General features: G+C 41.9%; 1 protein-coding gene across 6 annotated transcripts in view; it reads left to right on the top strand.

Annotated features, from left to right (window-relative positions):
- phactr2 (phosphatase and actin regulator 2) overlaps positions 1-25,000 on the top strand; it is a 68,077-nt gene that overhangs the window by 18,074 nt on the left and 25,003 nt on the right. The window contains exon 1 of one of the 6 annotated variants that reach the window (XM_017710138.2): positions 11,113-11,210. The exons of 3 other annotated variants lie outside the window; for them this stretch is intronic. In XM_017710138.2, the coding sequence (XP_017565627.1) occupies positions 11,198-11,210 (13 nt within the window). In that variant the 5' untranslated portion in view covers positions 11,113-11,197. Of the gene's footprint in view, positions 1-11,112; positions 11,211-17,053; positions 17,471-20,939; positions 21,254-25,000 lie in introns of those variants that run through there. 2 more of the 6 variants (XM_017710137.2, XM_017710136.2) reach the window with 2 other exon arrangements.

Here is a 25,000-nt window from a genome sequence, read left to right as displayed (position 1 = left end):
TCAGCTGCACTGTTATGACTACATGTCATTCAGTAACTAATTTACAGGTTAATTGTAGGTTTACAGCACTGCTGCCAATTGAAAGGAACAGCTGGAATGCATAGGCTGGAGCGCTGATTAAAATCAGTCCACGGGCCACGTTTAGCCCTGGGACCGGACTTTGGACAGCCCTGCTCTAAGAGAACCCACAAAGAGGCTAATCCACATTCAAAATAAAAGTCCCTGTAAAATAACCCATAAGACAAACACTAAGAAACTGTGAATGCTGAATATTTCGTGAACACGGAACAATATAGAGAGAGGGAGGAGTGGAGTTTACAGGGTTACTCACAGTATGTGTGCTATCTCCCCAAATAGAAAGTACAGGGTGTGTCAGAGGAATCAAATGTTACAGAGACATGAAAAAGAACTGAACAAGATTGAAGGCTGATATTGGGCCCTGCTGTGCTGACAGAGATGATTCTCGTGATGGAGCTTCACTCCTGCAGGCTGCTGGTCTATTGCTGCTGTCTGTTTGTTTCTGCCCCCCACTAACCTGCGGGGGCAGCACGAAACAGCCCTGAAATATCTTTTTATCTTTCTCTCTCTCGCACGCTCGCTCACTCCTTGCCGCCCCCCCTTCTCTCTCTCTTTCTCTCTCTTCTCTTGTCTTAGCCTGTCATTCTGTCTCTCTGAGTGTTCAGCTCTCCTTGAGTGCTTTTAAGAGCGTGTCTGGTGAGAAATCAGCTGTGGGTGTTCTCGGCACAGGTTTAAAGGCCACGCGTATTAGAAAGGCCATCGTGCCTTTCAACTGTCATTACTTTACCCCAGCTTACCTTTAGGACCCTAATTTTATGCTGTATTTAACATTTGGGACCTGTTTGAAGTCACTCTGAGTGGGTGTGAGTGGTATAAAATGACGAAACTTCAAGACATTTTTACAAAACACAACATGTATCGTGACGATTAGGTTGTTTTAGGTTTGATACACTGGAGCAGCGGAATGATTCAAGGAAAATATGAAATTGTGACTTTTCTGATTGTTTTTTTTCCCACCAAGAAGACCAGCGCATACATTATTTGGAATGCTGAATGCAGTGTGGCACAATCTCTGCGTTATTAGGTCATATTTCTCCACTTAAAAGGGAAATTTCACCTTTTTTTAAAATTTCAGTAAAATTATATAGTTAAGATGTTTTAAAAAAAAGAACGGTCTGTGAACTTTTCTACTGTAGAGAAACATAAGTAGTCAGAACTGCTTAGTGGTCATGATAGGAACCGGACATTTGAAGCATATAAAAGCTACCTCACAATTTCAAAAAGTTATTAAACGAAATGCGTACACTGCCTAATGCCTGACACTTTGTTTTACATAACTTTGCTGATAAGCTTCCGATAAGCTTTTGGCCCAAAATGTAGGTGGTTGGTTAGTGTAGTGGGTAACACCTTTGCCTTCTATGCTGTAGACTGGGGTTCAATCCCCTGCCTGGGTCAGCACCCTACACTATACCAATAAGAGTCCTTGGGCATGACTCCTAACACCACCTTGGCCTACCTGTGTAAAATGATCAAATTGTAAGTTGCTCTGGATAAGAGCGTCAGCCAAATGCCATAAATGAAAATTTACTTTTGTAAATAAATCTACAACAGAGATGTACATGCAGTACATTATAAGGCAAAATAGTCCCAAAAAAATCTTTATTTTTTACAATAAGCAGGACCAATGTAATGAGAAAATCATCACTTTTGGCCTTCTGGAAGTTCTAGATATGTCAGTGACCAGAGTACAAGAGTAAAGCTCTATATTAAGGCTCACTTCTGAAAGAGTCACTGTGAAACTACTACAAGGTAAAATATCCACTAACATGTTGTAAAGTGTTTTTGATGCTTCAAATGTCTATTTTTAATCTAGAACAGCTAAAGATTAATGTAAATCTCCATTAACTTAGCTTTAAAATAGCTACTGGAATCTCACAGGGGGAGACATGACAAAGCAGACATGACAAAATGAGTTTTGACAATTATAACTTGATCTAAAGGCCTCGCTCTAATAGTCACTGCCCATCAATGTATTTTACCATCATCAAAATATACATATAAACACTATATAAATACATATAAACCTATACATATAAAGATATGTATAGGTTTACTGGTTGTTTTGGTAGTAAATAAAATGGCTGTTTTTATGTAGTAGCTATTCTGACTCCTCGTTCTTGTGTCACCACCACTGTAAACAAATCTGAGTCTGTAAGTTTCTCTGCAAATGAACCATTTCACATCAAACCACTCCAGGTGACTCAAACATCAAACATCTCAGTGACTGATTTATGCAGAAATTCTGAAAAATTGGTGGAATTCACCAAGTAAAATATCTTCAATGTTCGGAATTCTCAACACCCTGACGCTTTGCACACATCCAGCACTGAGTCACTTCAAATAATGCTCATTAGAATAGTATGGAATGTCATTAGAATAGCATCTCATTAGAGCAGCATCTCATTAGAATAACAAGGAATCGGAGACAGCATCTCCACATCCCTCAAACTCCTTGGCCCTTGTTTGTGTGCTCTCTCAGCTCATCCTACAGCTTTCCAGTGGGGTTTAACACAGGAGACTGGAATGACCTTTTCAAGAGCTATTTGATGTGGTCAGTCTGGCATTTTTGCACAGATAAATTCTTTGTGTTATTGGAAGATTCATCGACAGCCCATATTTAGTCTCTCTCTGTAGAGGCGACCAGATTTTGCAATTCTAACAAGCTCCCTGGGCCTTTGGAAGCAAAAAAAAAAAAAAAGCCACAGCACATGTCCACCCCCACGCCTTTTAGATTTTCTTTTCAGGCAAACGCACCGTATTTGTTAACAAGAACAACTCAGCATTGGTCTTATTGACCATAGAAACCAGATCCAGTCAAAGCTCCAATGATTCAGATTCAGATTCCTTTATTGATCCCAGGGGGAAATTGCAATAAAGGAATCTGAATCTGAATCTGAATCTGAATCATTGGAGCTTTGACTGGATCTGGTTTCTATGGTCAATAAGACCAATGCTGAGATGTTTACACTATCAGAAATAAAGGGAGTAAACTGCCACTGGGGTGGAACCCTCAAGGGTACATCTCAGTACCTTTAGTCAGGGAACATAGTTGTACCACAATCCACTGAATTTACATTTACAAGTTGTTCTGACTCCACACACCTCGTCTCGTCGCCAGGCTTTCTATTTTATTGTTCTGTTTTAAAACATTAGGTAATGAAAAGGTACAAATACATACTTTTTACCTGGGAAAAACCTATTTAAGTTTCACAATTACCTCAAAATCACTGGTGTACCTTTCAGGGAACATTTACACTGTTTGTACCTTGAGGAATAAAAAAATGTACCTACACAGAACCTTGATTTCTAACAGTGTACATGACTGCAGGTTAGTCTGGAAGTTTTTGAAAGGTTCTTGTATTAAGACTTATTTGGAAGGTGGTCACAGTTTTGGAGACTCCATAATGCTCCAGCAGTGATCCTTGCAGAAAGTTTTACCTCTTGAGCTGCCCTCCTCAGTGAACAGGGGCAAAATCCATACAAGAATAGTACTGTGTAGAAATCAGAGACAACCATTAATGCATTTTATTTCCAGTCAAAATGGCTTAGTCCTTCATTTTCAGGAGACATTTCTGAGGAGACATGATAAAAGATGATCCATTTCAATAATAAAGGGAAAGTCAAAGGTGGAAAAAAACTGGAGTTCAAATAGTATTAAAAGACCCAGAGAATATGAGGCTCTCAACAACTGTGCAAGACCCGGTAGACCAGCAAACTGTCACCTCCGGTTTGTTTGAAATTACTTGGATTGTGAGAAGCAGAGAATGCAACTAACTTCTAAGACTAAAAATAACTAAGACAAGAAAAATCTCCCTGCAGATTTCTCTGAAGAAGTGAAAACAGGTCTCTGGAAATAAATGCAAGTTGTAATAAAGTGTAAAAATACTGAATATTTATTTCAATTTACCTGTTGAGCTTAATGGCCTGCATGACAACAAATAAAGCATGGTTTCTCATATAATGTTGTATCTCTAGTTTTAGACTACAGTGTTAGAAGGCTCTTTTTAAGTTGTGGTTGGTTAGTGTAGTGGTTAACACCTTTGCCTTCTATGCTGTAGACTGGGGTTCAAGCCCCCTACACTATACCAATAAGAGTCCTTGGGCTAGACTCCTAACACCGCCTTCGCCTACCTGTGTAAAAATGATCAAATTGTAAGTCGCTCTGGATAAGAGTGTCAGCCAAATGCCGTAAATGTAAGTTATTATCATCATATTGGTCTTTGCAACATTCCTAAAGCAGAGGGCTGCAATATTCAAAGGAGTCTCTAACATTTAAAAAAAATACTTTCTTAATATTATGCTGTGAGCATCCTGACCACCCTCAGATGTTCCTGATGAGTTGGTGCGTGTTTGGCCAAACCTTTTTGCTCATCATCATGCGACCACTCTTTAACCATGTCACATATGTCGCAATATAATAGTAGAATTGTTTTATGGCATTTAGTCCCTATCATGTAGCCATATAAGCCCAGCACCAAAACTAAATCTTGAGTGGAGCATCTGAAAACCATCTAGATGTGATATCCAAGTGCCTACAAATACATACACATACATGCATACATAAAACAGCTAAGAAATGTATGATGGATCTGTCCAACATTCAGGAGAGGATGAACAGGAGAACCACATTCATAGAACATCACCAAAGACCTACTCCTTTAGGAATCTATCAACTGATTCATGTCCTCGCAACATATAATGCATCCCTAATACAAACTGTATTACAGCCAGTACAAACTCATTCATGCAGACCATCCTGTGTTAATTGATGCCTTTTATACCAGTTGTGCATTTAGTTGAGACCCCATAGAGAGCATGCACAAATGGGTTTAGTGGGGCATGTTGATCGGTCACAAAATGATCCTACAGCCCTAGCAGCTGTTTTTATGGACATTGGCTAGTTGTAAAACTCACCAATCTTTTGTTGTCATTACATTCTATTGATACACTGTGTCCAAAAGTTTGTACACACCTGCATATCCAATAATTTTCTATAAATCAAGGATATTAATTGGGGGTTTGGTGTGGAAACTGCCTCTACTAGTCTGGAAAGGCTTTACAGTAGATGTTGGAGGTCAGGTACTGATGTTGAATGATTAGTTCTGGATCATACATGCCACTCCAACTCAAAGGTATTGGAGCTCCATCACTACAGAGAATGTAGTTCCACTGCTTGACAGCTTGATGATAAAGGGCTTTATACCCCTCTAGCTGACAGCTGGCATTGGGGCATGGAGGCCTTGGGCTCATGTGCAGCTGCTCCAGAGTCACATTCTTGTGGCAGTGCTTTTCTTTGGAGATTACACAAGCTGTGTGCGCATAATTGAACACCAATGTAAACAATGTGTGCGCCTTAAAGTAGCTGAATTCACTAATTAAATGGAGTGTTTACAGACTTTAGGACATATAGTGAAGGTGAAGGATAGTCAGATGGTACGCGTTTCCAGAGGTTTGTTTTTTAGGAGCTTTGTTTAAAGTAGCAGTGTGTAATATTCAGTGACATCTATATGAACACCCCTCCCTCACCCCTCCCTTTCCAAGTGTGTTGTACAACCTACAGTGGCCATCAGGTTTTCTGATGTCCTGATTTTGTTTGCTTCTTTATGTTTCTGCTTCTTTGACTCACCCTCCTTTCCTTTGCTTGTTCTAAATAATATGTATGATCCACATTTGTCAAAATTTGGGTTCTCACAACACAAGATGGTTAGGACAGACAGCCACTTCTACCTGCAAAAAAAGCAACCTCAAGGGCCAGTGTATCATTTGTCCATTCTAGTTTACTGTAGAAGTATGGTGGTGCAACATGTTAGAAGAGGACCTGCTTCTCAAGTAGATATGAAGGGTCCATTCTAAGCTAACAAAAGCACAATGATTCATAGTTATAGGTGATTAGACATTAATGAAAACATTTCTCAGACACTCATCAGACACTCTAAACCAAATCTTACACATTGCACTTTTTAAAGTTGCAGAATGCTGTTTAGTTTTGTGAATATGACATAAACATACCTTTTACTTTTCATTGCAATCTTGCTTTGTACTTTTCCCAACGTTTGTTTAATGCAGTGGGTAAGACCACTACCTTCTACACAGCAAACTAGGATTCGAGTTCCCCACCTCGGCAAGCACAACACACTACACTTTAAACTCCTAGTATTTGCCTCAATCTATACCATGATAGATAACTCCTGTATGTAAATGTAATCAGGACCACATAGTATTTCAATAGCTTTATCAGCTTTAAGCCCCTACATTCTTCTCAATATGTTCTTCTCTTAAAACTGCTTAACCTAATTATCAAAAAGTAACCCTGCTTGGTTAAAATGTCTCAGTACAGTCCAACAATATCCGGCAGAGAAACACAGAAGGTCATGTGGAGTTGATTCTGTGGTCGTGTAACACCCTATTAGTGCTGAAGTGGATGGTGGACTTTGACACCAAAGTTTAAGAAATTGTCAGTTCAGGCAAAGCTACTGTAAGAGATGATTTGTTGTAAGCTATGTTTAGAACTGGACAGAACCTCTACCACTTTACTTTTCTTTTGAAAAAGAAGAGGAAAGGAAAAACTGGCACTGTTTCATGACAGTTTAATTCATCATGCTGCTCTCAGTATTTACTTCTGCTCTTAGTGCATGTCCCTGCTGTTTGAGTTGTGTAAGGCTCCTTTCCTCGCCTGACAGCACTTACATTAGCTGTTATAACTACAATTTCATATCAAACCATCCATCAGAAAAGCTAAACTTAGACGCCAACAAGTTTCACTTTCACTCTTTAGTTCTCGGCCTAAGGCAACAGTATCAGTGTGGTGCATGATTCATTTAAGAAGCAACGTTAAACAGACAGGCTATTTAGATAGCAAGGACATGCATGTGATCCCAGTAGTATTTTTGTCATTCACTGGAGTCTTCAGTCTGCTTTCTTAAAAAATGTTTACTCATAAGCAAGCCAGATAGAAGAAGCAGTATGTTTCCACATGAACCTTTCCAAATATAGCTCCAATCTCACCCCTACGCCCCCACAAAGTGTACAAATGTTGCCTTGCGGCTTCAGCCTGATCACACATTACAATACTAAAACTAATTCTTGGCTCATATGACCGCTAAGCCTCTAGGGGTGAGCTTTGAAAGCTCTCCTTAGCTTCTATACAGCCAGCGAGGAGCATCACAAGCAATGATTCATCCTTCTTGAGTGGTGGCCAATTTTGGGCATCAAGTCCTGCTGCTGAAAATAGAGGGAAAAATTGTGGGAGGCTTTCACCCACGAGGAGCGCACCCAGTAAGTTCGCTTATTCAAGGTGCTGCCCCGACCAGCACATATGAAGCCTCTCTCTGTTCTCCTGGCCCGAGAGGAATGAGAAACACGGCTGCTGTTCCTGAATCTTCTGTGAAAGCAGCTGTGTGATGACGTTTAGCACATTTTAGCAGCAATAGTGTAGTTCGCACTCTTAACAATAAACCCTGCTAAATGATTCTTGGCTTGGATGTACAGTTCTAGGAAAAGCTTTTAATAGTATAGAACTCTTACATAGGTTGTTTAATTTTTCAGAGTTCTTTATCTCATTTACAAAAATGGTTCTATGATGATTCCAGTGGTTGTTGTGGTCCATAGCGACCCCTGGCATAGGCAACTTAGGCCTATACAGTTCCGAGCACAGAGTAACTGTTCTAGTAGCAATTAGGTATGGACATGGAACGCTTACAAACAGTGCTCAGCACCGTTTTCTCAGCATGGTTCGCTAACGTACTCAAGGCCCTAGATCCATTCAGCTGGGCGTAATGTTGATAATGAGCTATTTGCTGGCTGAGTCTGTTTACATCGGTATTGCGCCACAACATCTTGGTAAAACCCAAAAACAATCAAATAAGGTCAGTTTTCTTACACAGTCACAAAATAAATGAAAGCAAGGCATGATTTTCAATCCACCATTCAATAAACGGCAAATCAAACTAGCAATAATTGCTAAATGCTAATTGTCGAAACTAGGAAAGAGCAGCTGATTAGCCTTAGCTTAGCTAACATAGTTCTTGCAACCAAACAGGTTCAGTTGTGACTAACCGAATGCACGTTTAGATGATAATGAGTGAAATCTGAGAGGCAAACTGGGGTGGTTGGAGTAAGAGGAACAGAAGGCCAAAATGAATCATTTTCCATGGTGATGTGGACCTTCTAGCTACGCTAATGCTAATCCACTTGTCTAACCTAGTTATGCAGCTTATGTAGTGGCCTACAAATCCGAAGACCACAGTACAGGTTTGATCTCATCTGATCTGCTGTTACGGGCGGCGCGGTGGTACGGTGGGTAGCGCTATCGCCTCACAGCAAGGAGGGCCTGGGTTCGATTCCCCAGCCGGGTGACTGGGGTCTGTGTGGAGTTTGCATGTTCTCCCTGTGTCTGCGTGGGTTTCCTCCCACAGTCCAAAGACATGCAGTCAGCCCAATTGGACATGCTACGTTGCCGTGTGTGTGAGTGATTGTCTGTGTCTGTCTGTCTGTCTGTCTGTCTGCCCTGTGATGGACTGGCGCCCAATGACGGCTGGGATAGGCTCCAGCACCCCCCCCCCCCCAATGACCCCGAGGGAGAAGTGGCTTAGAAAATGGATGGATGCTGTTACAAGTATAGGCAATAAAAACCATAGTCCTCATATCTGAGAGCAGCACAGTATGGCCCTGGGAGCCATTTAGCTGTACAGTGGAAAATAGGTGAGTAGCAATTGCCTTGATGGCAGCTTTCCAGGTGTGGCACCAGCACTCATTAAGCCACGCTGCTTACATCCCCCTGTTCACCAACAGCGCATGTTGTACCAAGATGCAAGTCATTGTCTAAGTTGTAAGAAACATGGCATTAGCTGCAGGCAATTCAGCTGTAGATCGCTGGGGAAACGATAAAGTGTTATAGTTCCAGCATTTTACAACTTACCTGAACCACTAGTGTACTTCCACATAATTACATCATTAAGGTGTAAACAAAGTCCTTCAGAGTGGTTTGATGGGAAATGCTTCATTGTAGAGAAACAGAGTCCGAGTCATTCGCAGTGGTGGTGATAGGAAGCAGACGACTGAAGAGTTTAATGCATCTGAAAGGTTCCTTACAGAAAGTTAGTACATGCATAGATTACACACGTTTTATGATGTCTGATACAATTGTTCAATACTTTAGAAGAAACCATTATCATATATCATTATATATACACTGCTCAAAAAAATAAAGGGAACACTTAAACAACACAATATAACTCCAAGTAAATCAAACTTCTGTGAAATCAAACTGTCCACTTAGGAAGCAACACTGATTGACAATCAATTTCACAGCTGTTGTGCAAATGGAACAGACAACAGGTGGAAATTATTGGCAATTAGCAAGACACACTCAATAAAGGAGTGGTTCTGCAGGTGGGACCACAGACCACTTCTCAGTACCTTTCTGCTTTCTGGCTGATGTTTTGGTCACTTTTGAATGTTGGTGGTCTTTCACACTCGTGGTAGCAGGAGACGGACTCTACAACCCACACAAGTGGCTCAGGTAGTGCAGCTCACCCAGGATGGCACATCAATGCAAGCTGTGGCAAGAAGGTTTGCTGTGTCTGTCAGCGTAGTGTCCAGAGGCTGGAGGCGTTACCAGGAGACAGGCCAGTACACCAGGAGACGTGGAGGAGGCCGCAGGAGGGCAACAACCCAGCAGCAGGACTGCTACCTCCGCCTTTGTGCAAGGAGGAACAGAAGGAGCACTGCCAGAGCCCTGCAAAATGACCTCCAACAGGCCACAAATGTGCATGTGGCTGCATAAACGGTTAGAAACCGACTCCATGAGGATGGTATGAGGACCCGACGTCTACAGATGGGGGTTGTGCTCACAGCCCAACACCGTGCAGGATGCTTGGCATTTGCCAGAGAACACCAGGATTGGCAAATTCGCCGCTGGCGCCCTGTGCTCTTCACAGATGAAAGCAGGTTCACACTGAGCACATGTGACAGACGTGACAGAGTCTGGAGACGCTATGGAGAGCGATCTGCTGCCTGCAACATCCTTCAGCATGACCGGTTTGGCAGTGGGTCAGTAATGGTGTGGGGTGGCATTTCTTTGGAGGGCCGCACAGCCCTCCATGTGCTCGCCAGAGGTAGCCTGACTGCCATTAGGTACCGAGATGAGATCTTCAGACCCCTTGTGAGACCATATGCTGGTGCGATTGGCCCTGGGTTCCTCCTACTGCAGGTCAATGCTACACCTCATGTGGCTGGAGTGTGTCAGCAGTTCCTGCAAGATGAAGGCATTGAAGCTATGGACTGGCCCGCCCGTTCCCCAGACCTGAATCCGATTGAGCACATCTGGGACATCATGTCTCGCTCCATCCACCAACGCCACGTTGCACCACAGACTGTCCAGGAGTTGGCGGAAGCTTTAGTCCAGGTCTGGGAGGAGATCCCTCAGGAGACCATCCGCCACCTCATCAGGAGCTGCCCAGGCGTTGTAGGGAGGTCATACAGGCACGTGGAGGCCACACACAATACTGAGCCTCATTTTGACTTGTTTTAAGGACATCACATCAAAGTTGGATCAGCCTGTCGTGTGTTTTTCCACTTTAATTTTGTGTGTGACTCCAAATCCAGGCCTCCACTGATTAATAAATTTGATTTCCATTGATGATTTTAGTGATTTTGTTGTCAGCACATTCAACTTTGTACAGAACAAAGTATTCAATGAGAATATTGAAAGTATGAATTTATAGGCAGGGGAGTTGTACTTTATAAGGACACTGTTGTGCAGGTGTTATTGAGCTGTTCCCCATTACACAGCCCTTCTCTCTCTCTCTCTGTTTGTCTCTTGCCCTGGGCAGTAGCTGAAAGCCCCAGTGGATTGGGAGGTTCCACTTGATGGGCTGGGACTGGCTCAATCAGTGCACTCTAATGGAGGTAATGGCTGTTTGTCATCCTCCAACTCTCACTGTGTTCTTCCTGCTATTGCGCTCTAGCGCAACCAGGAATGCTGCGAGAGACAGCACGGGAGGGGCCGGCTGGAGAGAGAGAGAGAGAGAGAGAGAGAGAGAGAGAGAGAGAGAAGAGGGGCTGAGTGAAGCTACAGAGGAGCAACTCACTAGAGCATTCGTTTCCTCTCCTTCCAGACATGGAGCATGCCTGTGAGTGCTTATTTCATTCTCCAACTCTACATGTGTGGTAGTATGTGTGCGTACATGCTGTGTGGTGTACTTACCAAAGTTTCTTACTCAGTATTTGCACTGGTGGACTTCTGAGGCGAAGTAAAGATTAGTAACAGTATCAGTGTCATGTGTGATGTAGCTGACCTGTAGTTATATATAGGCTCTTAGCTGATTTGTACGGTCCTGCATGATTCAGGACTGTCTTGGGGGCTTTTCGTGATCCGCTTACATGCTGCGAATCCATCTAGCGTGCTGTTTTATCACTGAATAAACAGAGCAGCAGTGCTGCTTTACAGTCATGCTATATTTGGTCCATGTCTTATGATGCAGTCAACTGGGGTCACTCTAGTTCTATGAATGGCACAATATTACAAAGTTCCCATTATATGATGTCTTTAATGCTTAAGCAGAGCTGTTCTGCACGTAGGAGGAAAGTAAAAAGTGTGTAATCTCTGTGACATGCAGTCAGTGAAGAGCTGGAACTCTGCAGATTGCTGAGAGTACAGTACTGGCCATATTCAGTGTGGGTATAGAAATTCTTGGTGTCTTGATAACAAAAACATAGTAGAAATTCTTCTGGCTCTGACTGAAAACTGATCTATTTTTGTGTGCATTCTCATGCTGATTGGTTTGTTCGTTGGTCTATTATATGAGCATTCCATTCCTCGAGGACGAAACTGCATGGATAGGGTAAGCTAAGCAAGTTCTTAGGGAATCTGACTTCATGCTGTTTTGCAATGCAAATCAAGTGATTTGTAAAATCCTAAACAAGTTTTTTTTCCATTTGCATTTCCATCAAGTGTACCATTTTATCATGCCATGCAAGACAGACAGATATATACATGTATATTCAATAAATAGCAACAGTATCTATATATCTTTCTATGTCATATCTGCTCAAGAAAGCAATGTATTATCATGGCCATAAACATTCGAATAAGCTGTAATCCGGTGAGCTACGCAAGTGTAGAACATTCTTATTTTGATACAGTTTTACATAATTTTTTTTTCCAAATACACTTTATATTTATTTATACACAATCCTTATTATGTCACTCATCAGGAACTACATATGTAATTTAGTTAGTACAATAACTTTATACGAAGAAGCTTTCAGAGGCTTTGAAGTCTTTCTATGTCTGGTTGCCATCAGCCCCACTGTGAACAGTTATCTACAACAGAGCATTTTACCTCAAACCACTCTATGAATGACTTTGTTGACATGTTAATGGCCAAATTACACAGATTAGCTCAGTGGAATTACCCTTTAAAGGTTCATTCCATGTTTAATCCATGCTTTATGTCAGGACATTCCCAGCCGTATGGACAACCTACTAGTCAATATTTTGTTCTGCTACAGTTCCTAACCCACCTGGGCCTGGTAATCAGCCCTCAGCAGCCCCTCATTATCTGGCTCCATCGTGTTGGGAATGGGAATAGAAATCCGTGAGCTGCGAGGGCTGGAACAGCAACCTCTGCTTTATATGATGTCTCTTCCATTCTTTCTCATTTCAGTCGTGCCATTATATGAAGCCTAGCCTGTCAGTTATGTAAAAGAAATTATAGTAGGCCAGTTCTATGCATATGGCCTATTCATGTATTCATTGTTTACTGCAACATAACTTTTGTTTGTTAGATACATATCACATATATGGAATATAGCATTAAGTACCACCACAGGAAGCTCCAGCTAGCAGACTCTAGAAGCTGGACACAGAACCATAAACAACTGGCCAAAGGTGATAGGACCATACCCTTGACATCTAATTGCATTGTATAATATGGAGACTGACAACATTAAAGACAAGGAGCATCCAAAAAGCTCTCTATGTGTACATGTAGAATACCACGCACTTAATTTCCCAGTTTAAAACACTGGGAAGTTTATTGTTGCCATGACGGTGGCATTGCGCACATTACTCTCACATTATCTAACAAAAAATATGAAATGATGCACTTGCTCTTGACACCTGCTTGTGACACTGCTCTTGAATCATTGCAATATATTTAGCGCTACTGTTAGAACACTGCTCAACTCTGTCTATTACTGCTGCTGTAAATATGCTGCTGTACTTGTATTACTGGATATTTGGCACTACTGTTACTATGCTGTTGTACTATTGGTTTTGTATTTGTCACTTAGCTGATGCATATTCTTCCCATAGTGTACTGGATATGAGCAAAACATATTCTGCAGTGTGACCTACAGAGAACAGCAGTTTAAAATGACAGCTTGCATGGCAGGCCTGGAAACCTTCACCGAGAATCCTAATGTCTCACGCTCACTCTGAGACCTTGTATTTACACTGATTCTCACTGTTGCTGTGCAATTCCCCACCCCTCTGAATTAGTGCACTCCTAAATAGTTTAATTAAGACCGAAAGCCGGGATAAAACATCATGCCACACCACTGTCTTGCCATTAGATCAGATTCCAGAGCGGAACATCTCTGCAGAATCCATCATCCACAGGGAATGAAGCATGTCACCTGAACACCATTAGTCTGTAAAGGCCTTGTTGCATGTCCCCACTGGCAGTGGGCTGCCATGTTCTCAATAGGCAGGTGGTATGTTTTTTTTTGTTGTAGGTCTGCTGTAGGTGCCTCTTGCTAGCTGATGGCATCATTAGCCTCCGTTTCCCTGCACTCTGAAACCTAATGCTCTCCCTGTGATGCGCTATTATTAAATGTCCTAGATTTCCAAATAAGAGCCATCCTGGCTGGAGAAAAAACACTTACAGGCAGGATGTCAAATATTGATTGACAAGGTTTGCAGTACCTTGTTGTGCCCCAGTGGGGAGTAAAAGGCCCAACAGTAGCCAGAGTCAAAGCCGATTTGTAAAACCATTCGCAGCACCGTTGCTGACCTAAGCGAACTGAAGATTCGCAGCATCATTTGTAATGTCCTGCTTATTTCATTTGCAGTGCAGTACATTTTTAAATGTACCCATGCTTATGAGGTTTAAGTGCATAATTTGCGTTATCTTCATTTGCTAATTTGATGAGCTGAGATCTATAGTCTAAATATATATAATCATCTATAATTAGATGACTTCATCCATATTGGCTGGATCATATTGGGTGATATCATACAGTAATCACAGCCCTGAACTGCAGCTATTTTCACTCTCACCTTGCCCATTTTACTTTAAGTTTTGTCTCTATTATTGAAGTGGGGTTCAGATAGGATGAATAAACTCGACTTTTTGGCCTGAAAACCTTCAAAACTGCTTCAACACTCGGATGTTCTGGATCACTGCCCTGATTAAGCGTGTGCCCAGTTTTGGTAGTAAGGTATACCGTGATATTTCGCATATGCGGTATTGTTATTGTGAACATGTTGAAATACAGCATTTACCACAAGTTGCAGTGGTACCAGAGCCTTTTCAGATATGAAGAGTAGCTTGGGTTTCACTATGCTGTCACATTGTGATCCTGTGCTTTGTTTGATGTTTGTACAGCTGTTTTACTGTGTTATTGGTCTGAGCACCTTTTCAGCTCCTGGTATCAGTTGCAGTGCAGTCCTTACAGACTCAGTGTGCTACCTATAGTACTGAGGGTCTGCCAACGTACCCAAAAAAAAAATCAAGAGGAAAACAAAACCATGATGCCCATTAAGACTATACAAATGAATGCCTTTGTATACAAAAGAAGCTATCAGGGAACTATTTTTCATATCCCAATCTTATTCTTGGGATTTTTTATATGAATACAATATCATAGTACTTAAGCTGTGTTAATAGTTTTCAGAATATTTTATTTCTTTTGTATTGCCACATGCCTAGTCCAGATGTAACATGAAAGGCTGTCTACTGAGTTTAGAGGAACTTGTGTGACGGGGAGCAAGGAGGCGGATGCATGTGCTGAGATAAGCAACTTATCATGGGCAAATCCAGGGTCACGTTCAAAACGGTCCAGGGTCAAAGAGCCAGCACAGATAGAATGACAGTCAGACATGATAACAGCCAACAGCCAACAGATCAAACGAACAGCACGATCAAACAAAGACCAGTAAAGACAAGGGGCAAACACAGGGCTTATAAAACAGGGATAACGAGGGATGGGTGAAAACCATCAGGGGCGCAGTCAACAAACAAGGGGGCTGAACCAAAACAAACACACATGGAAGATCCAAAACACAGAGCACATGGACAGGACTGGGAGGGGCCAATCGTGACAACTTGCTTGAATCTGGATTGGATATAATACCTTTGTTCACTTCATAAACGCGTTCCTTTTTTTCCCGCTCTTTCTTCATTCCATCATTCAGGTTCATCTCATCTGTCCCAAATCCTTTGTTTCAAAGCCTTTTCTCTTTTAGAAATCTATATTTCTATTCTTGAGGCTTAATAGTGCTTTGCTTTTGTAATGAGCCCTGTGAAGCCACAGCATTGTCTTTGACACATCAATGCCTTGAGGTTTAATCTTGAAGAGCGTTCTTTATCTGCATGGTTAAAACTGTTCAGCGCACTGCTGTGGTCTTTTGGGCTCTGACAGGTTGCTTGCTACCTCTAAAGAGCGTTCTTGTGCACCACACAGTTGATGCTAACATTATTCTGGCGTGTTTCTTGGACATTGAGTAAGCCTCGTTTTGTACTAAACTGCAGTGCCAATGGTGAGTCATCACTGAAAATCTGGGTCTGGAAACGGACCCAGCGGCTAATGTTTTGTCTGTCTCTGATTGATTTATTCTAATTAGCAGCCTCATGATGGCCTCCTTTACTGGCATTGGCAATTCTTCGGTGCTTGAGTTGAAAGACAGCTGCAACAGTTGTTAAACGTTTAATTCATCCACAGTCATTTCACAAGCTCTGTGTGCTATTATGTTGTTTCTCCGCCTAAATTGTAAGACAAGTTTATAATGAAGACTACAATTAAACCTGCATATTCTTATGGTTTTAAATTTGCGCTTTTTCAAATTGCAATTTCAATATAAAAAATCTTTCAGTCCTAGCTGCATATGCATAATCGAGAATCAACTCTAGACTTTTTGTTAGTTCTCTTGTGCATGAACTAATGCAAGAACACATAACTGGCAAGAAACAACAAACAGGGTTATATACGGTACTAGAAACCAGACATCCAAAATGGTTTTGTCCATCTAAAAGCTAAAGCTTTTACATGGAATATATACAAATGTGCCGCCTGACACTCTGCATTATGATAAATTTGGTGTTACATGTATTTTTAAATGCATTCATGGCGAAGAGATAAACACAAGCAAAATACTCCCCCAAAAAACTTATATTTTCTGCAATGTACTGTTTTATATTTGGCAGAGGCTCTTATTCAGAGTGACTGACCACCTAAAACTTGTTACATAGACAAACAAATGTAGTAGTGCGGACCCCGGTTTGCCGCACAGAGGGAATTTCCCACTACGCTGCACCAAGTATTTCACATTAAAACACTCTGGATGACTTTGTTTACACCTCTGAGAAACTTTACATTATTTGGAATAGGGGAATTCCCCTTGAAGTATTAGAGAGAGCTTTCAAGGTGACACACACTTTCCCACAGTGACCTTCAAAATGTTTCATGGTCCACCCCTCCATGGTTATCCTTTTGCATACGCCAGTGGGAAACAAAAATCTATATTTTCCAACACTTCAGAGCTTCATCCCAGGACTTTTAGTTAATGAATAAATCATCTGAGCAGAGGAAAGAACTAAAGAGCACCACTTAAACAATAATTACCTGATATTTTGTGCTGAGATTGCCGGTTAATATTTCATGACCCCCTTTCCTGCCTTGGGCAATGCTGTTGTATTTATATTCATTGGGCAGCCCCACACCATGCACTTTTAGGAGGTAGCTGGAGCACTTCACAGACATCAGGGTCGTCATGTTGATTGGCACTGTCTCTAGGCTGAGTCAGTGACTGCTGTGAGCAGAGTTTACAGAATACTAATGCTTCTATCAAGCACTTTCCTCCGCCAGTGAGAGCCCTGCAGCTCGCGTCGGCTCTCATTATGGGAAGTAGCTTATCTAGATTGAAACATTAGCATTGTATTAGCATTTAGAGGTTGCTTTTGTGTTGATGGGATGGTACAGTAGAGTGGAAAAGTCTACTTTGGCCTGTCTGCTATAGCTGCCTTCTCATATGCACTTAGGCTGTACTCCAGAGCAAATGGATAGATTTTTTCAGCCTCACTCACTCAAGACTCCTGTCTCTTGGGACATTTAACCACTGTGGAATTCTGACTAAGTCATTTCTGAACCCAGATGGAGGAACAGCATGGTATGTGGACAAACACGCACAATATTGAATCAATTTAATGTGAAAACTTCTATGCGAAACATGATATGAGGGATGGCTGGTATGCGCAGAAGTGGGTTTTTTTCAGTGCTTTGCTGAAGGTAAAGAATGATTGTGAGTTAGAATTGATAGAATTAGAATAAATAGAATTGATACGGTAATAAGTTGGTCAGTTATTCTGCTTTTTTTTTTAATGTTTAAAAGAAATTTGCATGAAGAAAGTAAATTGACGGCCAAAAGATGGCAGTGTTTGCTTCAAACTCGCTCAGAGTCGAAAGGAGGTGCTTTAGGCGTTAGTGACTCACCAAAAAACTCTCTATAAATGAGCCGTATAAGGAATACATTATAGGACGCTATGAGTCAGCGCTCTGCTGAGCATGTAAGGGTAGTTTGTGCTCGTTTCCAAAGCATATGCTACTATCCAGACGGGTTGTGAACATTGTCAGAAACGGTCTGCTGCTGAAATAATTAGACCAAACAGTAACGTCAATTTACTCTGCATCCTAAAAGGGCTTAAAGGATGAGATAATTTCCAACTTATGGTGTCATCACAATGTATGTGCAATGTGTCATACCATGTAGCCTGTATTTAGGTGCTCTCTTTGATGACTTCTACTGTTGTTACATCACTGGGTTTGATTAGATGCTACAAAATTGTGTTCTTCCAGTGTAAATATTAGCAGAGCTCGACGAGGATATTATCTGACACTCGGACAGAGTACAGTTTCCCCTGTTTGCTGCTGGGTAGTGTGTGTGTGTGTTGTGTATACGCAGGAAGTTTCGTCAGGGCACACATGGTTCTCTATCAAGCTTTGTCAGGGTGTTCGCTGATCAGGAACAGGCAGGGCATGATGTCAGCCTGACGTACAGCTACGATCAACCTCTGAACACTGGGGACACCAGATGCTGACTTTGGGGGAGGTGCTGTTTAAAGCACTGGCATGTGACTAGGACAGAGTTTATACACATGGACTGAGTTTGACAACATAGTAAAAGCACAAATTGAATATTTTAGCATCTGCTGACAGAGTACCCAAAAAGTGACTGAAAAACAGAGTAGAATGAAACACAATATGTCAGTTTTCCCTTCTGCTTTTCTCTGGTTTGTTGCTTGTTTTTTGCTACCAAGTGTGGTCCGTAACTACCAAACGAGTAGAACCACCAAAAGAGGAACCTTTCACCCTCAACCATTTTCATTCACAGACCAGCATCTGTCTCAGAAACCACTGATGAGAAACCACTTGGTGGCTGACATGTCGCCCTCCACCTTGGGTGTGACTTTTTCCAAATATGACTAAGTTTGATGGCCCTGTTACCAAATCTTATGTTCTTGATCAGGGTGTTTAGACAGCCACTGGGGTTGGGGCAGTACTGAGAAAGCGATGAAAATGCTCAGGAAGAAGGGAAGGGGTGGGGCGCAGAAGCTTGATGAGAACTCACAGCAGAACGGCGTGTAAAACAATGCCTTCCATCTCCAGAGCAGGCTCATTTCCGTAAGCCTTCCTGCCTGGATCTCACCCACCACTTCACCACTGAGGGAAAGGGGAACCGAAGGCAGCGGGGCTTTTGGCCTCTTCTACAGGAAACGCACACAACGAGTACAATCCAGACACCAGCACTAAAGATCATGGCAGCTCTGACATCAAGACTGCAGTGAAACCTGCCCGTTCACAATGGAGGAAACAAAACAGCAGCCATTGTTCTCATTGATCTCAAAGGGTCACGGAAAAAGACTCTGCTCGTATTTGCTTTGGCTTGATCTATTTGCACTAAATGTCAGATATATACTTTGACTTTTCACAACCTCACCTGTTTAAGAGACTGTCAAATATAAACCATTTTTCAGCAAATGTGTTCAAATGAATGGCTGTAAAGAAAGAGAAATTAACGGTGCTTTTCGAGAAGTAATGTTCAGTTGCTACTTCAAGCCAGTCAATAGTTCGCTTTTTTGTCTCTTGGGTTTCTCTCACAATTTTGAACAGAGGTAATGGCATTGCATTCCCTCGCAATGATTTTACATTCCCTCACAATAACTGTACATTCCCTCGCAATGATTTTACATTCCCTCACAATAACTGTACATTCCCTCGCAATGATTTTACATTCCCTCACAATAATTTTACATTCCCTCACAATAATTTTGCATTCCCTCGCAATGGTTTTGTGTTTGCTCACAGTAATTTTACATTCCCTCACAATAACTACATTCCCTCGCAAAGATTTTACATTCCCTCACAATAACTACATTCCCTCGCAAAGATTTTACATTCCCTCACAATAACTACATTCCCTCAAAATAATTTTCCATTCCCTCACAGTGGTTTTGTGTTTGCTCACAGTAATTTTACATTCCCTCACAATAACTACATTCCCTCGCAAAGATTTTACATTCCCTCACAATAACTACATTCCCTCGCAAAGATTTTACATTCCCTCACAATAACTACATTCCCTCAAAATAATTTTCCATTCCCTCACAGTGGTTTTGTGTTTGCTCACAGTAATTTTACATTCCCTCACAATAACTACATTCCCTCGCAAAGATTTTACATTCCCTCACAATAACTACATTCCCTCGCCACACAACTTTGCATTCCCTCACAATAATTTTACATTCCCTCAAAATAATTTTGCATTCCCTTGCAAAGATTTTGGTGTACCTCGCAATAATTTTACATTCCCTCACAATAACTGTACATTCCCTTGCAATGGTTTTGCTTTACTGCACAACAATTTTACATTCCCTCAAAATAATTTTGCATTCCCTCGCAGTGGTTTTGTGTTTGCTCACAGTAATTTTACATTCCCTCACAATAACTACATTCCCTCGGAAAGATTTTGCTGTACCACACAATGACTTTGCATTCCCTCACAATCATTTACATTCCCTCAAAATAATTTAGCATTCCCTCACAACAATTTAGTGTTCCCTCAGAGTGGTTTGGCATTCCCTCACAATCATTTTACACTCCCCTGCAATAATTCTGTGTTCCTGAACGCCTGATAAACCATTAGACTCCACACCATATGTGTCAGGCTCCAGTCCTCGCAGGCCGAAACCCCGCAGAGTTCAGCACATGACCACCACGCCTGAATCAGCTCGTCAGCGGATTAGGGAGGCCTTTATGACCTGAATTCAGAGTATTATATGAGGGTAAACGCTGGTCCCCAGTTTCGACCCCTTAGGAAAACACTAAATACCATTAGTGGCTATTGGACACCAACAGAAATCTTCGCTGTTTTCCACGTCTTTTTACAGCAAGGCTCGCAATGCTTTTGCATTGCCTTCTAAACACAAGGGATCACAAAAAGACGCAAGGGAGCGCCAAGCTGTTGCACTTTTTCGCAACGGCACTTTAAGGGCTCAGTGTAAAACCGCTTTGATCAAACTAGAGAAGCGGAAAGACTGTTTCAGACTAGCTCTGCGTGATAAAGATGAATGTAGGGCAGAAAGAAGGAGCTCGCGCTCGCAGCCCAGAGCAAACAGGCGTCTCTTTGGGTTGAGGGGCTGCAGAAAGGAGGAGCCAGGCAACTTCCTCCCTGTGACCTCTCAGCCCGCGCGCAGTGTGTAGAAAGGAATGACAGGCATTTCGGTATGAAGAAGCGTTTCTGACGAGCCTGCGAAGCGTGGAGAAGAAGCCTCGCCTGGAATGAAATGCGCGGACTTTGTGGCCAGAGTGGTCGGGGGAGCGGACGGCTTTTAGCTTAGTCGGCGGACAGTCATGGGCCAGACCTCAGTGTCCAGCTCGACTCAGAGAACGAGCGGTGAGTCTCCTCGGGCAACTTTGCCTCGAGTCTAGCGTTCACACCGCTAGCGCCACTGGCTGCTTTTGGTCTAGCTGTGGAAGTCCCGTTTGAAAGTTGTTTAGGGGGCGAACAAGTGGCTAAAAACGCCTGTGCCTCCTTCGCGGTGCTCTCCAAGAAGACGCCCTCAGCGTTTGCTGAATTATTTATTTATTTTGGGGTTGACCGTTGGGGCAAGAAGAGTAGCCCTACTGAGACCCTTCTTCGCTTTGAGCGTTTGTAAGTGGTGAAGAGACTTTTCTGAGTACCGGAGAGGTGAAGATGAAAGTCTGTGACAGGAATTTTGGAATCTTGTGCTGTTCTTGTGTCAGTGAGTGTGATAATGTGATGCTAAAATGCTCCTTCACGTTATGTTTACTGCCAGTGCTGCATGTGATGTGTGGTGATTTTTCCATTGACAAGCTTGGCACTGACTGGAGGATATCAGGAGGGCTTCAGTGCTTTCCCAAACCTTCTAAATCCACCCCCCCCCCCCCCCCAACAAAACCTTTAATTTTCAGGTTCTTCATGTCCGGTATGATCAGCTCAAACTAACTGAGGACACTGTGGCAATGTAAACTAGGCTGTGTGCAAAGCTGGTGGGTTGATAAAGCAGAGGCATGTTATTGACTGGTATCGATTATGTCCAGAAGTGAGTTCTCCTTCTGTCACTTCAAGAGAATTGTCATCCTGGCATCCTTATCACTTTGTTGGAAGGGGTCATTACTGTCAATTATGAGCATTACTGCTTCTTTCCGGTCACTAATTGAAGTGATTGTTGTTTCCAGTAAGTCTTTACTAGGAATTGAAGCTGTGTGATTAGAAGATGGAAGCACAGTTAAAGATTAAAACAACAACAACACTTCCTTCGTCCTTGCTGTGGTCTCAAATGGTGCATTTTACAGTCCGCTTACTGTCTGCTGAACTGGGGGAGAAAGCTCATCATGCACTAAAGAGTCTGTAGAATTTCGCCTTACAAGGACTTCCAAGAGGGCGAGCAGTAAACGTCTTGTTTAAATGTGTGACACACATGCGTTGTATTGTTAAGATGATGTTCAAATGACACCTAACCCAAAGTTTCTTTTCAGAAATCACTCCCGCCCCTCACCTCTCCCCACAGCCGCTCACTCGCTCTATTTTTAGCCCATGATGCAAGCCAATAGTATGACTAATCTAATAAGAAACATGTTGCCATGAGTGCTGATACGAACAACAGACTAAAAAATCCTTCAGCTGAGATCTTCCAGAGTTGTGGCTCACTGTTTGATTTCTCCTGTATTTTTCTGTGATCTTTCTTTGCATATGGTCATTATGGAATTGGCATATCCTCTTTATAATAAGCCATAATTTCCACAAGAATCTCTGTCTGAAAGCATCTGTTTCAGTAGAATTAAATCTCGTAGTTGAATAGCTTGACTAAACCATTTGCTTGTCTTTATGCACTCGTCATAGGCTACAGTGATGTAGCACTGTGGGAATGGAATAACTTGCAAGAAAAACCCCCAAAACATGAACGTCTGCGCATGACATCAGGTTGGTTTTATTTGTAGAGGTTTAGGAGTATAGCGCCGGTTTCATTCAGTGTCAGTTATAATTATCCAGCTGTGCCCTTTGAGATGAGTGATGTTTGCCCAGTGCTGACCCAGTGAGCAACTTGTGTTTCAAATGGACTTGACCTTCTGAGAACTGCCTCCAGGGACCAACCGCATCAATCTGAGCGTTTAACGGATTCTGTTAATAATCCTTTCAGAAGCTGACTGCCTGTTGACAGACGAATGAAATCGTGGGTCAGTAACACTGTAGACAGGTGTAGTCAGGCACAATATGGACATAAAATGTGATGGTAAAGCTGTCGGATATCACAACGATGATATGAGCAGCAATAACTTATTTTTAGAATAGCGTGCCTCTAACTAGATGTGATGCAAGTACAGACTCTGCCGAAACAGAAATCTTTGGGCAGTCATGGGCTGGTGGTTCGATCCCCAGGGCCGACAGTCCATGACTGAGGTGTCCTTGAGCAAGACACCTAACCCCCAACTGCTCCCCGGGTGCCGTGGATAGGGCTGCCCACCGCTCCGGGTAAGTGTGCTCACTGCCCCCTAGTGTGTGTGTTCACTAGTGTGTATGTGGTGTTTCACTTCACGGATGGGTTAAATGCGGAGGTGGATTTTCCCTGGTTGTGGGATCAAAAAAGTATCAAAAAAAAAAATTAACTCGCCATTAACTTCACCATTGTGCAATATGGAAAGAAAAGATGTACTAACAGCTGCTTACATCAGAACTGCAAGCACATTTGGTGGTCCGCATCACCACAGCCTTTTCTATAAAGGTTACAAAACATATGTTCTGTTGTGGCAGCTCTTCAGGATGTGTTCATTGTGAAAACTCGCATTACAATAGCGATAAAAATATGATTTATCGCACAGCGGTAGCAGCATCGTTATGACATTCCTAAGCTGGTGCTGAAAAGATCGTGGTCATGGTGCCTGGCATGTTCTTATGGCATGTTGTCACTAATGAAGTCTGTTACAGTGGAGTAAGTAGTAGGCTTTGTGTTAGAGTCTATGTCATAGATATGGAAGGAATATCCGTAGTCACATCCTGTGGATGGTGTCATTCAGATATTGGGCAGCTGGGTGGGCGATACGATGATGTCAGTGTGTCCACAACTCTGCCCAAAAGTATTTTTAATTAAATTAGAGATGGCACAATACTACTTATTTATGATACCGATACTAATATTGATGCCTTGAGTGATGGCCGATACCTAATCGAAATATTTTCTTGGGAAAAAAACTGCTTGTCTTTAAAATGAACTATATGTTAATTGATGCATTTCGCTTAAGATGAGCATATAAAAGTAGACTATCATGTTCAGACTAAACTTAAACACCTTACTGCCTCACAGGAAGAACTACACAGCTAGCAACGTCATGCAGTGGTGGACAGTAACTAAGTAAATGTAATTGGTTACTGTACTTAAGTAGTTTTTTTCATGTATCTGTACTTTACTTAAGTATTTCCATTTCAGGCGACTTTTTACTTTCACTCCACTACATTTCAAAGTCAAATATCTCACTTTTTACTAAGCTACATTTTGAGAAATCTGTCGTTCCTTTTATTTTCTGTGTGTATAAAAACGTAACATGTCAAAACGAAAGAAGCGCAAAGCAAGAACACCAGTGATGGAACTAACCTAACCTGCAAAAAGACCACAAAATAGAAATATGTCCACATATGCAGTCGTGACTGGCCTGTTCCTTTTTCTCTGAATTCATACAAACACTTTCATTTTATAGTAAATTAGTTTGGGTTAGTTTATGTTTATGAACAGAGGCCTACAGATCAACACAGTAAAGGAGCTCATCTGTGATCCTGAGTTTAAAGCCAGTTTTTATTCAGCTTGTAACTAATTTACAAAGTAATCTTAAACTTAAACTTTGCTTGTTTGTAAAAGTGATTTCAGAGCCACTCGGTTCTCCCTGATGGAAACTGTTTACCTTCAGTGTTTTGTGCTTATGATCATTTTAATAGACGTCAGCGTCACTAATTAATGACGTTCTATTAAAAGACTGGTTTACCAAGAGAGACGCTGGAGGACTTTCACCTGAAATGAGTTTATGAAGCCAGTCTGGTTATAAAAATGATAACAGGACATCAGAGCCAGAATTACTCTTTTAGTACTTTTACTTTATACTTAAGTACATTTGAAGGCAAATACTTTTG

This window comes from Pygocentrus nattereri, chromosome 5 (assembly GCF_015220715.1).
Source record: "Pygocentrus nattereri isolate fPygNat1 chromosome 5, fPygNat1.pri, whole genome shotgun sequence".
Taxonomy (NCBI): domain Eukaryota; kingdom Metazoa; phylum Chordata; class Actinopteri; order Characiformes; family Serrasalmidae; genus Pygocentrus; species Pygocentrus nattereri.
The sequence above is the reverse complement of the archived record's forward strand: the minus strand, read 5'-3'. Positions and strand labels throughout refer to the sequence as shown.